Source organism: Panthera uncia, chromosome F1, assembly GCF_023721935.1.
Source record: "Panthera uncia isolate 11264 chromosome F1, Puncia_PCG_1.0, whole genome shotgun sequence".
Lineage (NCBI taxonomy): Eukaryota > Metazoa > Chordata > Mammalia > Carnivora > Felidae > Panthera > Panthera uncia.
This window is the reverse complement of record NC_064813.1, coordinates 29,876,482-29,890,064: the sequence shown is the minus strand read 5'-3', so window position 1 is coordinate 29,890,064 and position 13,583 is coordinate 29,876,482. Positions and strand designations below refer to the sequence as shown.

The 13,583-nt window shown below is 52.7% G+C and overlaps 1 protein-coding gene across 1 annotated transcript; it reads right to left on the bottom strand.

Moving 5' to 3' along the window:
- BATF3 (basic leucine zipper ATF-like transcription factor 3) lies at positions 1-12,618 on the bottom strand. The gene is made up of 3 exons (XM_049634180.1): positions 12,309-12,618; positions 9,533-9,637; positions 1-510 (listed from the first exon to the last, which is right to left on the bottom strand). The coding sequence occupies exons 1-3, from the start codon at positions 12,384-12,386 to the stop codon at positions 325-327; spliced, it is 369 nt and encodes a 122-aa protein (XP_049490137.1). The 5' UTR covers positions 12,387-12,618; the 3' UTR covers positions 1-324.
- Positions 12,619-13,583: the final 965 nt, after the last annotated feature.

The following is a 13,583-nucleotide window of genomic DNA, read 5'->3' as shown; positions in this document are numbered from 1 at the left end:
GAAGTTAGCAAAAGGAGACATCATAACCATTCTTTATTATCCAAATTCTACAGGCAATGATTCTGCACAACACGGAACCTATTAGCTGCCAAAGTGGATTCGAGGTGACTCCTGAGGGTGGCCTCCCTGCCTGGATCGGTTCAAGGCTCTGAGAGGTGCCGGCGGGAGCGTCATGCTGAGCCGTCTGCTGAGGACGCGGCCAGGAGCTCCGAGAAGGGGACCCGGCCACAGGCCCCCCTGTACACAGATGCGGAGGGAACCCTCCTGCCAGGTGTGAAAACGACCAAGGCTCCTCCTTCAGCAGAGGAGGAGGATCCTCGGGCTTCATCGGGGCAGGCAGCCGGCCACGGGGTCCGGCCGCGGCACCGGCACAAAGTTCATGGGGCACAGCAGCAGTGGGCACATCTTCTCGTGCTCCTTCAGTGCCTCGCTCAGCTGCTGCAGCTCCGTGGTCAGCTTCCCGATCTCTCTCCGCAGCACAGTGTTCTCCTGCTCCAGGCACTCATACTCCTGCACAGACAAGGAGAACGGGGAAAATGGTTTCTGCGAGCACCCTCCCTTCGCTTGATGCTTCGCTCTTCCCCAGGAACGCTTCCTCGCTAACTGAGCCCCCTTCCACAGCTCTTAGTGGTTCCTTGTTAGCTTCACGTTTCTCTCCTCCCACCAGGATGCAAGGCTGGTGAGGGTGGGGCTTTGCTTTTTGAATCAGCTTTACTGAGATATGATGTATATCAAATAACACACACCTGTTGTAAGGATGTATATAATTCAATGAGTTTTGGCAAATTAAACATTGGTCAAGAGAACGTTTCCATCACTCCTAAAAGTTCCCTCAGGGCCCCCATTGCAGCCAGCCTCTCCTCCCCCAACTGCTGAGTTGCCTTCTCAAGATCTCTGTTGGGGTCACTGCTGCGGCCCCAGCACCTGGAACAGTGCCTGGAACATAACAGATGTTTGCTGGCTGCATGAGTAAATGAATAAAAATACCCCTTGCCTTGGTTTTGCCCCAACACTCTGTAAAGTTTCCACTAAACCAGAGTGTGCAGAGGCTTAGACCTGGAGGGGGGTCTAGAGACCCCTCAGCCCAACCCACACAATGCAGAAGCCCGACATGCAACTTGTGCTGGGCCTTCTCTTCTTCAAAGGGCAGTCCCTGCCATTTCCACACTGCTCTATTAGAAAGCTCATCTTTGTGCTGATCCAAAATCTCTCTCTCTCCTTCAGACCCACCTATTGGGCTTGGTTCCACCTTATGGAACCACACAGAGTAAATTCAATACTTTTTCAACATCACAGTTCTTGAAATATTAGGAGACAGCCCCATACCACTTCCCCTTAGGTATTCTCTCAGCTCAACTGTCTCAGGTCCCCTGAGCTCCTTGGGTTTTAGGGCTTCTGGTCCTTCTGCCCTCCTGGAGGTCATCCCAATACACACTGCAATGTGCCAGGATCTCAGAGAAAAACGCCATACCCAAAACAGTGCATGATTCTGCAGGTGGCCTGCCCATGCAGAGGGCAGATGCTTGGAGGTGGCCCACCCTGGGGCTGGGCCCAAGCCTGCAGCCCCCTCACTCTGGGGATTCTCCCTGAGCTTGCAGAGAGGTGCAGGCTTTGTCTGCATCTACTGCTCCTCTGTCTACATCTGGATGATGACCGGTGTTCTGGAGATGAAAGGTGTGGGCTCTATATCCACTTCTCCTGACTTTCACCCTGTTCACTTGGCATCTTCCAGGTTAGCAAAGTCTTTCTGAATCTTAACGTGTCAGCTCAGGGATCACGATGCCACAAAGCTATAAGCTGTCCATTAGCTTGATGAGCAGGTCTTCCTTATCTCCATCCAAGTCATTAGTATGTTCTATAGCATAATTCTCAACCAATGGCAGAGCCCTAGGGCACGCCAGTAGAGACCATCTCAAAGTTGACAGTCTTATTTAAATCTGGCTGCAATGTTGTTTACCATGCATTTCCCGGGGTGGGGACCCAACCTTACTAACCATCACATCTCTTCTCGTACTAGTAACTTTTTTAAAATGTCACTAAAAATGTCTGTTCTTCTTACAGTTCCCTAAAGCACACACAAATTCTCAACTCTGCCCCTTTGCTAATGCTGTTCTCCTCGACTGGACTACCTACCTCCTTTTCTGTGTGGGCCCAGCTCAAGCCTAACACCTCCAGGAAGGCTTCCCTGAGCACAGCACCTAATGGAACCACATCCCTCATTATTATGTGTTCTATTCAATTTTGTATCATATTCAATCTTACTTATACTAAATAAGGTCTCTCCCCAAAGATCAGAAATGTAAGAGCCTCTGCTACCCTCTGCGGTAGCCCCACCTGATGGGCCACAGTGCCCAGTGACTCCTCAGCCCCAGTCCTCTACCTCCTTCTCTCACCTGCTTCCTTCCCCTCTGTAGGTGCCAGAGGGGCGGCACACACAGAGGCCATCTGAGCCTTCCCCAGGCAAGCCCTCAGGATAGTCTGGAATACTCTCCAAGGCCACCAGCTGCACCCCTTCCTCTCGCAGGTTATCCTGGTCAGTCTGGTTTCACTAGCGCACAGGCCCCATTCTGCCCTCAGCCCTCCTCCATGCCTGTCAGCTCCCCTCTGGCCTCTGACAAACTCTAGTCCTGGAGCCTGAATTCAGTCTACAAAGCAGCAACAAGCCCTCTGTGGGCAAGGGGAGGGAAGACAGGACAGTCATCGTGGGAAGCCTGCCTGCAGCAGCAGGCTGACTGGCTGCAGCTCTGTGAGGCACACGTACACACATGCACGCAGGCACACACGTGCACGCACACGCATGCATGCACATGCAGCACAGATGCACGCACGCACACGTGCACATGCATGCACACACACGTGCATGCACACACATGCACGCACACACAGACACACACACACACACACATACACGCGCACATGCTCCACCCTGCAACTGGAAATGCTCTTCACCTCCAAGTAAAATGGAGAATAGATGCGAATGGTTCCAATGAGCTAACATTTAAAAGAATTTTTTTAATGTTTAGTTTTGAGAGAGAGACAGAGTGTGAGAGGAGGAGGGGCAGAGAGAGAGGGAGACACAGAATCTGAAGCAGGCTCCAAGCTCTGAGCTGTCAGCACAGAGCCGGATGCGGGGCTTGAACTCACGAACAGTGAGAACATGACCTGAGCCGAAGTCACACGCTCAACCGACTGAGCCACCCAGGCGCCCCTAATGAGCTAACGTTTTAACTAGATTCCAAAACATAGGAAGATCACTTGCCGTGGCAGAACATTCCAAAGTGTCCTTTTGTATTGTGGCAGGACGCTGTGAGCTTCTGAGTTTTAGCTCCAGAAGCCATGAAGGGCCATGCTGCCTAAAGTCTTCCCGAGGTACAGCTGCCTCCTCTAAACCCCAGCCCAGCAGCCCCCTCATCCGCCTTCTCTGCAGGGACTTTCTCTTTTGGGATTTGACTTTTACTTCTAAACCTGCTGAGGGACTTTCATGGAGCTGAGAGAATAAAAAGAGAAGAAGTCAAGATCTCCAGGTGAGGCCAGCTCAAGAAGAATAAAAGTGGGTGTTACTCATAAATTAATAAATAAATAAATATTTAATAAATCAATAAATAAATATTGAGCAGGTGGAGAGGAGGTATGAGAATGCAGAGAACAAAGGGGAAAGAGTAACACCCACTTTACACGGAGAAGAAAGTACTTGGACTTGACATACGTGAAAAATAAGCAAGAACATTAGCCCATCGGTTATTTCCAAAAGATCAGTTTAGCTCAAATCTTGCTGACTTTCGAGCCTTTTGCGCAGGAGGGTTGGAGGTCACTGCGCTGCCTTCCCCGGCGTTTCGCAGGACACAGTCGCAAAGCAGAGACCTAAACATTCCCGGCGGCAAAATCTCTGCAAATCCCAGTTCTGCCTCAGAAATGAGACTGTCTGAGGCAGCCATCCTCAACCAGAGCAATCCCGGTGGTCCCCGGGGGACAGGTGGCATGTCTGGAGACAGCTGGGTTGTCACAACTGGAGCAGAGGGCGCTACTGCATCCAGTGGGTAGAGGCCAGGGGTGCCACTCGACAGCCTACAGTGCCCAGGACAGCATGCCCCCAGACAAGGATGTATCCAGCCCCAAATGTCAGTAGTGCCAAGGCTGAGGAACCCTGGTCTGGGCATCTAAGAGAGGTTGATTGGGGAGCGAGGGGCTGTCTGGGGGCATCCAGGGTCCAGGATTAAAAAAAAAAAAACAACAACAACTGACAAGCTAATGTGGGTACCAGGAACCAGAGAGGAAAACAGAGGCAGGAAGTAAATGAGGGGGAGAAAAAGGCCATCAGGAGGGCACAGCCACACACAGACCCCATTTCACAAGCGAGGAAAGTGAAACTCTGAGAGGCGCAGTGACGTTTCCAAGGTCATGCAGACTTGGAACCTGATTTCAAGGTCAAATGCAATCCTCAAGCAAGGACAGCAATTGTGCTTTCACTTGGCAGTGACTGGCCCCAAATTTCCCCGTGGTGGTTACTGGCAGTAAAGGGCTGTAAGGGCTCAGGATTTTACAATGAGCCTATTCCCAAGCCCTAGGTTGATCTCCTTCCCAGAAGAAAGCTAGTGTCATCAGGGAGGGCCGTACAAATTAGTGTCATCATCAGTTTCTAAACCAAGGAGGGACTGACATGAAGCATTCTCTTAGAATATGCAATATCTGAAAAAACCGTGGCAACACAGACCACAACCAAATTGCCTAAGAAATCCGTCAGTTGGTGACATTTGGGGTTCCTGAGGATGGCATCGTTTGCCTTCCTTTTCTGACTCAACGTTCTTTCTCAGTCTTACACCTTCAGATGCCTGGCTCGAACCAGTCTGACCCACTTCTGAGACACCTTTTGGCTCGTCGTTGAAAGCTGGACCGTTCACTTGGGTCCCTATTTGTGAATGTGGACTCAGGCGTGTGCCTAATGTTCAGAGATGAATAGAGGCTGAAATCCCCATGAGAGGTGTAAGCGCCTTGACAAGATGATTTGAAAAGCCACAGTGAGCGCTGAGGCACACAGACACACGTTAGGAACAGCTTCTCGTCACCACAGTCAGGCTTCCAGCAACCACCTCGCTGAGGGGAAAATTCAGACTGAAGAGTGACTCGAGCCTGTCCCTGGCATGGCCCGCTCCGGCTCTCCCAGCCCTGCCCTCCAGGGAGGCCCAGCCTTGATGGACTGTCCTCCAGCTTTGCAGACGGAGAGCCGGGAGAGGTGGGAGGTGGCCCAGAGGCTTCTGGGAGCTGGGACTGGAGGAGGTTTCTCAGGGTGTTGGAGGTAAGAGAGACTCCAGTGAGCGAACAAGGTGGGCAGGAGAGAAAGGTGGGAATTTTAAACGAACTCTAAATACTCCCCTTCGTGGTATTCAAGAAAGGCAAATAAAGATCTTGAGTGACTTTGAGATATGCAGCAATGCTACCCCACAGTATGGGACAGAGGAAGGACCGAGTAAAGCCCTTTTCATGGGCTAATCTCCCCAGGGAGTGACAGGCAGCCACGGCTACCAAGTGCTGCTTTCTGCACCCCTTAGTGTCTCCTAGAGAGGGGCCTGGTCCCAGGTTTGAAGAGGCTTCTGAGAAACGTGTCCGGCTCTCACTTTCCTGTCCTTCACGTGGCCTGGAGCCCGAGGGGGCCTGAAGGGCTCTTCTGCCACAACCCAGAGCAGCCTGCTAGGTGCTCTGCCCTCAGCTCACTCACCGGAGCACAACAAAGCTATTCTTTACCGCAGTTTTTAACCAGATACCCCACCCTCAATATGTAGACTTTTTTTCAAAGTTAAAAAAGTACTTTTTTTTTTACTATATTTACTTTTGTTTTTTTGTCTTGTTTTATTTTATTTTGTTTTGCTTTGTTTGCCCTGCAGAACATAGACCCCCACAGCTGTGCTGCCCTCCATGGGAGGAATTAACAGCGGAGACAGAATTCATGTGCTACCCTTCGGTCCAAAGAAGACATTCCTCTTCTACAGTGGGACTGGGATGTATTTCCATTTTCCTGAGCCAGCCACCTGCTCCCCCACACACCCTCTTGTGACCAATAACACTTGTGTGTAGCTAGTGACAGTAAAGTTAAGGGCTACAGCTTGGGGATCTGTGCATGGGTGGAGCCACTGTCCTGGCCTCCTTGACACTGTGTTTCTCAGAAAGACTGTCCTTGATGAGGTGATCCGCTAGTGGCACTTAAACCGGAACTACTCTTCGGCTCCACAGAGACAGAGAAGGGAGTGCTCTCCCATGGAAGGGCTGGGTTTCACATCAGTTATTCCCATTTCCCAAAAGAGCACCTGGCACAATTGGTCATGTGACACAGTATAGGGACAGCAGAAGAGGCTAGGTGAACAGAAAGGCCCTCCACAGTAAAAGGGCCTCCCAAAGAGGTCAACATCCATCCCCTGGAGCCTGTGAATATGTTACCTTACATGACAAAAAGGACTCTGGAGGTGTGATTAAGAATCTGAACTTGGGGAGGGGCGCCTTGGTGGCTCAGTCAGTTGGGCGTCCGACTTCAGCTCAGGTCACGATCTCACGGTCCGTGAGTTCGAGCCCCGCATCGGGCTCTGGGCTGATGGCTCAGAGCCTGGAGCCTGCTTCCGATTCTGTGTCTCCCTCTCTCTCTGCCCCTCCCCCGTTCATGCTCTGTCTCTCTCTGTCTCAAAAATAAATAAACGTTAAAAAAAAAATTAAAAGAAAAAAAAAAGAATCTGAACTTGGGGAGGGGCGTCTGGGTGGCTCAGTCGGTTAAGCATTCGACTCTTGATTTCCACTCAGGTCATGATCTCACAGTTCATGAGTTCAAACCCTGTGTCAGGCCCTACATTGACAGCATGGAGCCTGCTTGGGATTCTCTGTCTCCCTTGTTCTCTGTCCTTCCCCAACTCATGCGTACGTACTCTCTCTCTCTCTCTCTCTCTCTCTCTCAAAATAAATAAATAAACATTAAGAACAAAAAGAATCTGAACATGAGGAGATGATCCTGGATTATGCAGGTGGACCCAATGTAATCATAAGGGTCCTTATAAGTGAAAGGAGAAGTCATGAGACAGATGACAATGGAAACAGTATCAGAGTAATACAGCATGAAAAAAGCTTAACTAGCCAGTGCTGGCTTTGAAGGTGGAAGGGACCACAAGCAAGAGAACACAGAAGCCTCTAGAAGCCAGCAAGGGCAAGGAAATGGATTCTTCCCTGGAGCCTCCGGAAAGAAGACAGCACCTCTGGACACCTTGATTTGAGCCCCGTGAGACCCATTCCAGACAGATGACGTCCAAAACTGTAAGATAATAAACCTGTGTTGTGGTAAGGCAACCAAATTTGTCATAAATTGTTACCGAGGCCACCGGAAACGAGCTGCTTTCCTTGAAAACTCCTATGCTTCCCAAAACAGAAATGAGATCTTACTCCTCTCCTTGTGACCCAGCAGCAAGGCCTTGGCCATGGTAGAGCTTCACAAATATTTGGGGAAGGTCCTGTCCAAGTCGCTCACTCACAACCACACACATAGTTACTTGGGACTTACAACAGAGTGTCCCCTAGTGTTTTCTTAAGTGAATGCACCTGGCTTGGACGAGAAGCTTCTTGAGGGGAAGAACCCTCGCTGTTCGGCTGGCGCATGCGGTCTGAACACAGGACCATGCACTAACTGAGCCGAAAGTGCCCTCTGGGGTTATCTGGTAACACGACGCTAGACCCAAGACTGCTTCGGCAGCAAAGGGGAAGGAAGAAAGCAGTTAAAGGACATTCCAACTCTTCTGTGGGAAGTTTCCAGGATTAATACAGGCTGGGAAGGACCTTCCCTGACCCTCATCTGAAGACCCTCTCTCTTTTTAGGGCCCAGCCTTCCTGCTCTCGGGAAAGAGTCTAACGTGTCATTTATGCCCACTGTGAATTTATACCAGTGGGTCACCTCTCCCTGGAGTACGTGCATCCTCAATCTGTTCTCGGTTCACTGTGAAAGGGTTTCCAGAGATTGCTGTCCTCCCCCCCCCATTATACCTCGGTCAGCTATGCTGTCAGTGCCCCCAGACTCGCCTTGTGGAGACAAGCTGTGGCAAGAGAGCAGGCGGGGAAACGTTAAACTAAAATCCCCAATTACTTGCACCAACTCTGTGTATAGACGAGAGTTCAGAACTGTCACCAATTCTTTGCACAGGGCCTCGGATGCTTGCGAGGCCAGTTCCTGATATGGGGCAGTTCCCAATCCTGGCTATGAGATTATGTGGGATAGAGAGTGGAGGGCAATGGAAGAGTTTAGGATAAGTCCCAGGTTCCTGATGTGGGTGATGAGAAAGGTGGTTAGCTCTGTTAACTGCAATTTGAAGACAGCGAGAAGAGAGTCTCAGGGTGAACACACACTGTCACAGCCATGTTGCATCCAAGCAGCCTACAGCAGACCCACCTGGAGACATCTAAGCAGACTTTCGAGATATGGGGTCGAGGGCCCGCGACTGAGGTCTTGCCTGGAGTAATCAATGTGGGCAGCTGATGCTGAGAGAACAGATTAATAGATCAAATCTTCCAGGATGGGAAGGAAAAAGGGCAGAGTCTGAAAGCCCAGTCAACACCAACATTTAAGAAAACAGGCAGAGGGAGAAAAGGTAGTGAAGAAACTGAGAAGAAAGGTGGTTAAGAGGGTCAAGTGGAAGTGTGGTCTTTTGGAAGCTAAAGACCTTGAGGAAGGTGTCAAGGAGGGAAGGGTTAGGGAGCCTGGGTGGCTCTCAGTCGGCTAAGCATCTGACTTCGGCTTAGGTCACGATCTCATGGTTCATGGGTTCGAGCCCCACATGGGCTGTCTGCTGTCAGCTCGGAGCCTGGAGCCAGCTTCAGATTCTGGGTCTCCCTCTCTCTCGGTCCCTCCCCCGTTGCGCACACTCTTTCTCTCTCTCAAAAATAAACATTTAAAAATCTATTTTAAAAAAAGGACAGAGTCAATGGTGTCAAATGTTCCAGCAAGGTCATGGTTGATGAGACTAGAAACAGGCCTCTGGATCAGGCAGTGCCAGGGCACTAGTGGCCTCAGTGGGAGCAGCTTCCATAGGAAGGGTGTGTGTGTGTGTGTGTGTGTGTGTGTGTGTGTGTGTGTGTGTGTGTATACGTGTAGGCACCTTGGGTGGGGAGGGGGCGGTAGAAACAATACCACATGGGACTGGAGAATAAATAGAACTGAAGACATGGAGAGAGCAGGTCTCTTTTTAAGGAGCAGGGAAGTGAGGAAGGAAAGAAATGAAGTGGGGTGGTAGCTTGAAAAGGAATTGGGATCAAGAGGAAGTTTTGTTTTATTTTGTTTTGATTTATAATGAAAGAAATCGAGAGTGAGGAACAACCGGTGGACGAGGGAGAAAGCAAGATGTCGGCGAGTGAAGAATCAGAACACTGGGCTGAAGGACGCAGCAGAATTAGACTTGTGTGTCCAAATCGGTGATGACCAGGACATGACCTTGGGGCTGCCACCACAGTGCAAGGACAGAAGGTGGCTCCTCTCCGTGGCCTTAATGTGGCTCTGCCCCAATCACAGGCTCACCTCATGGAGTTTGTCAGCCTTCTGGGTCTGCTTCTTCCGACTTCTCTGAGCAGCAACTCGGTTTTTTTCTCTCCTTCGGACCTTCCGGTCATCATCCTCCGGACTCTAGGGGGAAATGTCTGGTCAGGTGCGCTGTCCAGGCCCCTTGCCTCACCCTCCTCAGCCTTGCCTCTTTCCTCTGCATGGCTCATGGAGCTTCACCGTTTTACCTGCAGTCACAGCAGAGGACCTGCTGCTCACCGCGTGTCGTGGCTGAGCTTAGCTGCCAACCCCCATGACCACCCGGACAAATGTGTGGTGTGACCGCCATTTAACAGACGAGGAATAAGAAACTCAGAGAGGTTAAGGAACTTGCTCCAGGTATAACAGCTAGTAAGTGGGTAAGTGGGAAGTGGAACTCAGGTCTGTTGGACTCCAAACCAACGTTCATAAACCTCTACCCCACAGGGTGTGTGCCTGGAAGAGGTGTGGTGGCAACGTTGTCCATCTGAGGACGGGAAAGGCAGACGGCATCTGCTATCTGGAAACTGCCACGTGCGAGGTCTGACGCCACCACACAAACAGGTACTTCGACGCGTGCAAATCACATCACGCTTGTAACTACTTGCAACCACACAACTCTGCCAACACACCAGATGATCTTAAACACCACAGACAATATGCTCATTTGAACAATGCTTGATGGCCATTTTGTTCCACGGGTCAGAGTGAATCAGAAAGCAGACTGATGATTTGTCTTGAGAGCTCTTAGCGCTCTGTATGAGATTTAACCAAACCGAGTTAAATCCTTTAAGAGTTATCCTGAAACAGGCAGCCTCACAAAATGCACCTACCAAGGTAAAAACATCTCAGTTATAGAAAAAACATGGAGAAGTAGAGACTCTTTGCCTTCCAGAACCCTGTGAGAAGGTACCAAGCGGGGGGGGGGGGGGGGGAGTATGCTACCTTTAAACAGTTTAAAAGCTAAGAGGTTAGTAGGATACAAACACAGGAAAGCTACTCAATTATTAATATTATTGGGAAGCAAATATTAATATAAAATAATGGGTAACTGCAGTTATCATTTTATATGGTCTTGTATTCCAATATGAGAGACATATGTTTCCCCCCAAGTTCCAGTGGGTAAAGAATTTCCAGTATATGGAAGAATCTAAGTCTACAGAAGGACACAAACAACATACATAAATAATATAACAAATGGACGCGGTCTGAAGGTAGTGCTTAAGGGAACAGGCACAAGGGGTCAAAACATAGTTTTTTAGAGGCAAAGAAGTCTTGGTAAACATAACCAGAACACCACATGGGCAAAATGTGGTGTACAGGACAGACTTTCAGCTTAGAAATACGTGGCTCCTGGTTTTGTCTCTTGCTGTCATTATAGCCTAGGGGAAAGGGCTTACATTCTCTGAATGTTCAGTTTTCTCATTTATTGTAAGTGTGAGTCATTCATTGTTTCACTAAGTATTAAATGAGTACCAGCCATGTGCCAGGCACTGTTTTAGGCACTAGAGAGACATGCCCTGAACAACTGATGGGTAATCTCTGCAGCAATCATTCTAACAGCCTAACGCCTGGAAGGAGCATAGGACAAAATGAGATTTTATCCTAAAGCTCCCAGCACATGGTACACCCTCAGCAACCTCTGTAGAGGTCGCTGCTATTTTTGAATTCCCCATAGTGCTTGTCACCAAATCACGCCTTTTTGTCCGCAATCAAAAAGTCACAGGGCACAGGGAAGCAGCCTGCGTCCTGCCCTCTGGGAGGGGACACTCTATACCTATCCGTATGCTCACATCTGACAACCCAGCAGTAACATTTAATCAAAACAGAAAGGAGAGCAAAGTGTTGAGACAGCCATCAACTATTAACCATATCTTAATCCTCATAAAAATCACGAGGTTATTATTATATTCATTTTACAGGTGGAGAAACTGAGGCTCGAAGATGTTAAGCCAAATGCCCGAGGCTACTCAGCGTGCGTGTGGTAAAACCGAGGTCCAAACTCAGAAATGTGTGACTCTTGAGAGCCACCTGATGACACCGTGTACCAGGCATCAAACTGGGAAGGGGAGCATAACAATGAAGACTCCGTCCAAGGCAGTTGGGTGGGAAGTTCTCTGATGGCCATCCCCGCGGGCAACCTCGTCTCAGTTTCCTAAGTACACAGTTGTAAACGTGGCCTAGGACAGCACAGAGGACTGGATGGGGGCCGAGGGGTTTCCACCAGCGCTGGGGCTGGAGTCCGCCCACTGCGGGCCCCCACCCCGCACCCTCAGGCACGGGTCTTGAGTTCCCCATTCGGACCGTAGATGTTGGAAGTGCCTGGACACGAGCTGCCCCTTCGGGCTGAATTTCCCCTCTGCGCACCCTGGCGCCCGGGAAGGGCCACGCGCGCCGGCGGTGGGGTGGCAGCGGGCGCCAGCGCAAGGATGGCGACACCGGGACAGCGCGGATCCCACGTGCGGGGAAGCGTGGACCGTGCCTGGCTCCCCGCGCCCTCCAGTCTCTCCGCTTCCCGGGCCACAAGAGACGGGTCACCATTCCGGACGCCGCGGGCACCGTGCGTGAGCGGAGGACCGCCGGACAGAGGCGCACGCCGGGGGGCCCTGGACCCACCCCGCGCCCCCACTCCTGCTGGTCGCTGGTTCCCGCAGCGCCTTCCACCCCGACACTCAGCGGTCACCACTCCGGAACCCCAGACCCACCCACCTCCGCGTGCCCCTCGGCGCCCCCACCCCCGCAGGCCCGCGGACCTCCCTGAGCCTCCTTCAACTACCTGCGGCTGCGGCTGGTTCCCCGGCGCCGAGACGCTCCTCTGCAGGACGCTGCCGGCCGCCGGGAGCACTTGCGACATGCCGGGGGCTCCTCCGGCCCGCCCCGCCCCGCCGCGCAGCCTCGCGGAGGAGCGGCCGCGCGGCCCGCCGCCCCCTGCACGCGGGGCGCTGCCTAGCGGCACTCTCTGGCCGCCCGCATCCGCGCGCCCCCGCACCTGCCGGCCGCCGCCCTCCGCCCCGCCCCCTCGGGCTTCCCGCTCTCCCGGCGCGTGCGGCCGCCGCGCGCCGCCAGGGTTTCCCCGCCCCCGGCCCCGGCCGCCGGCCTGCGCGTCGCCGAGTCTGCCCGCCCCCCCCGCCCCCACCCCCGCCCCGTTTCCTCCTCTCCCCGCCCTCTCGCCGCACCTCGGGGTCCCAAATCCCACCCCTGCGGCGGCTTCGCGCCGGGCCCCGGCACTTCGTGGAAGTCACGTGGTAGCTTGGAAACCCGGGAGGGAACGCGAAGCCCACCCACGAGGGGCGACGCCGCGGCGCCCAGGGGTCGGGGAGACGCAGCGCAGCCTTTGGGGTCCTCCGGCCGCTCTCGGGGACCTGGGGCTGCGAAACACAAAGGGGGTGGCCTTGCGCGGGGTTGTTAACCGGTCCCATCTCGGCATTTGCCTGCGCACCGGCCCCGCCTCACCCTCGCGCAGGGGTCACGGTCTCCGGGACTTTCTTCGCGGCGACCGGTCGCGCGGGCGCCACTCTCACTCCTTCCTCAACCCACCGTTCACCCACCTGCGAGGCGCAGCCCAGGGGAGGGACAGCCGGCTTTGCCGGGTCCCGCTGCGCACCCTGAGAGCCGCGGGCACCCCAGGGCCTGTCTGCGGGGGGCATTTGCATCCCTTCTCACCCGCGCCGCCGGGCTGTGGGAGAGCGCGAGGCCGGGCGGCCCCGAGGGTGAATTCCCTCAGTGTGGGATGGGAGGGAGGAGGTTGTCCTGAGAGCGACTGAGAGCGAATCTGCCCCGGTGGACCTCACTATTGACAGGTTCGGGGATCTGAACCTCTGATGCTTTCTTTTTCAAGATGAAAGTGGCAGATGCTCTGCCTACAAGTTAACATGAGTGGATTAGTGCCCAACTGGGGACGGGGTGGAGGTGTGGCGCGTTCCCCTCCACCTGCCTGCCAGGGAAAAGATACAGAGTCAAGCAGTGCTGTTCTTGGTCCCAGCAAAGAACAAAACAAGCGGTTTCGGGTTTGTGGTCTGCACCGAGAAAGAAAGATAACTGCGAACCTAGG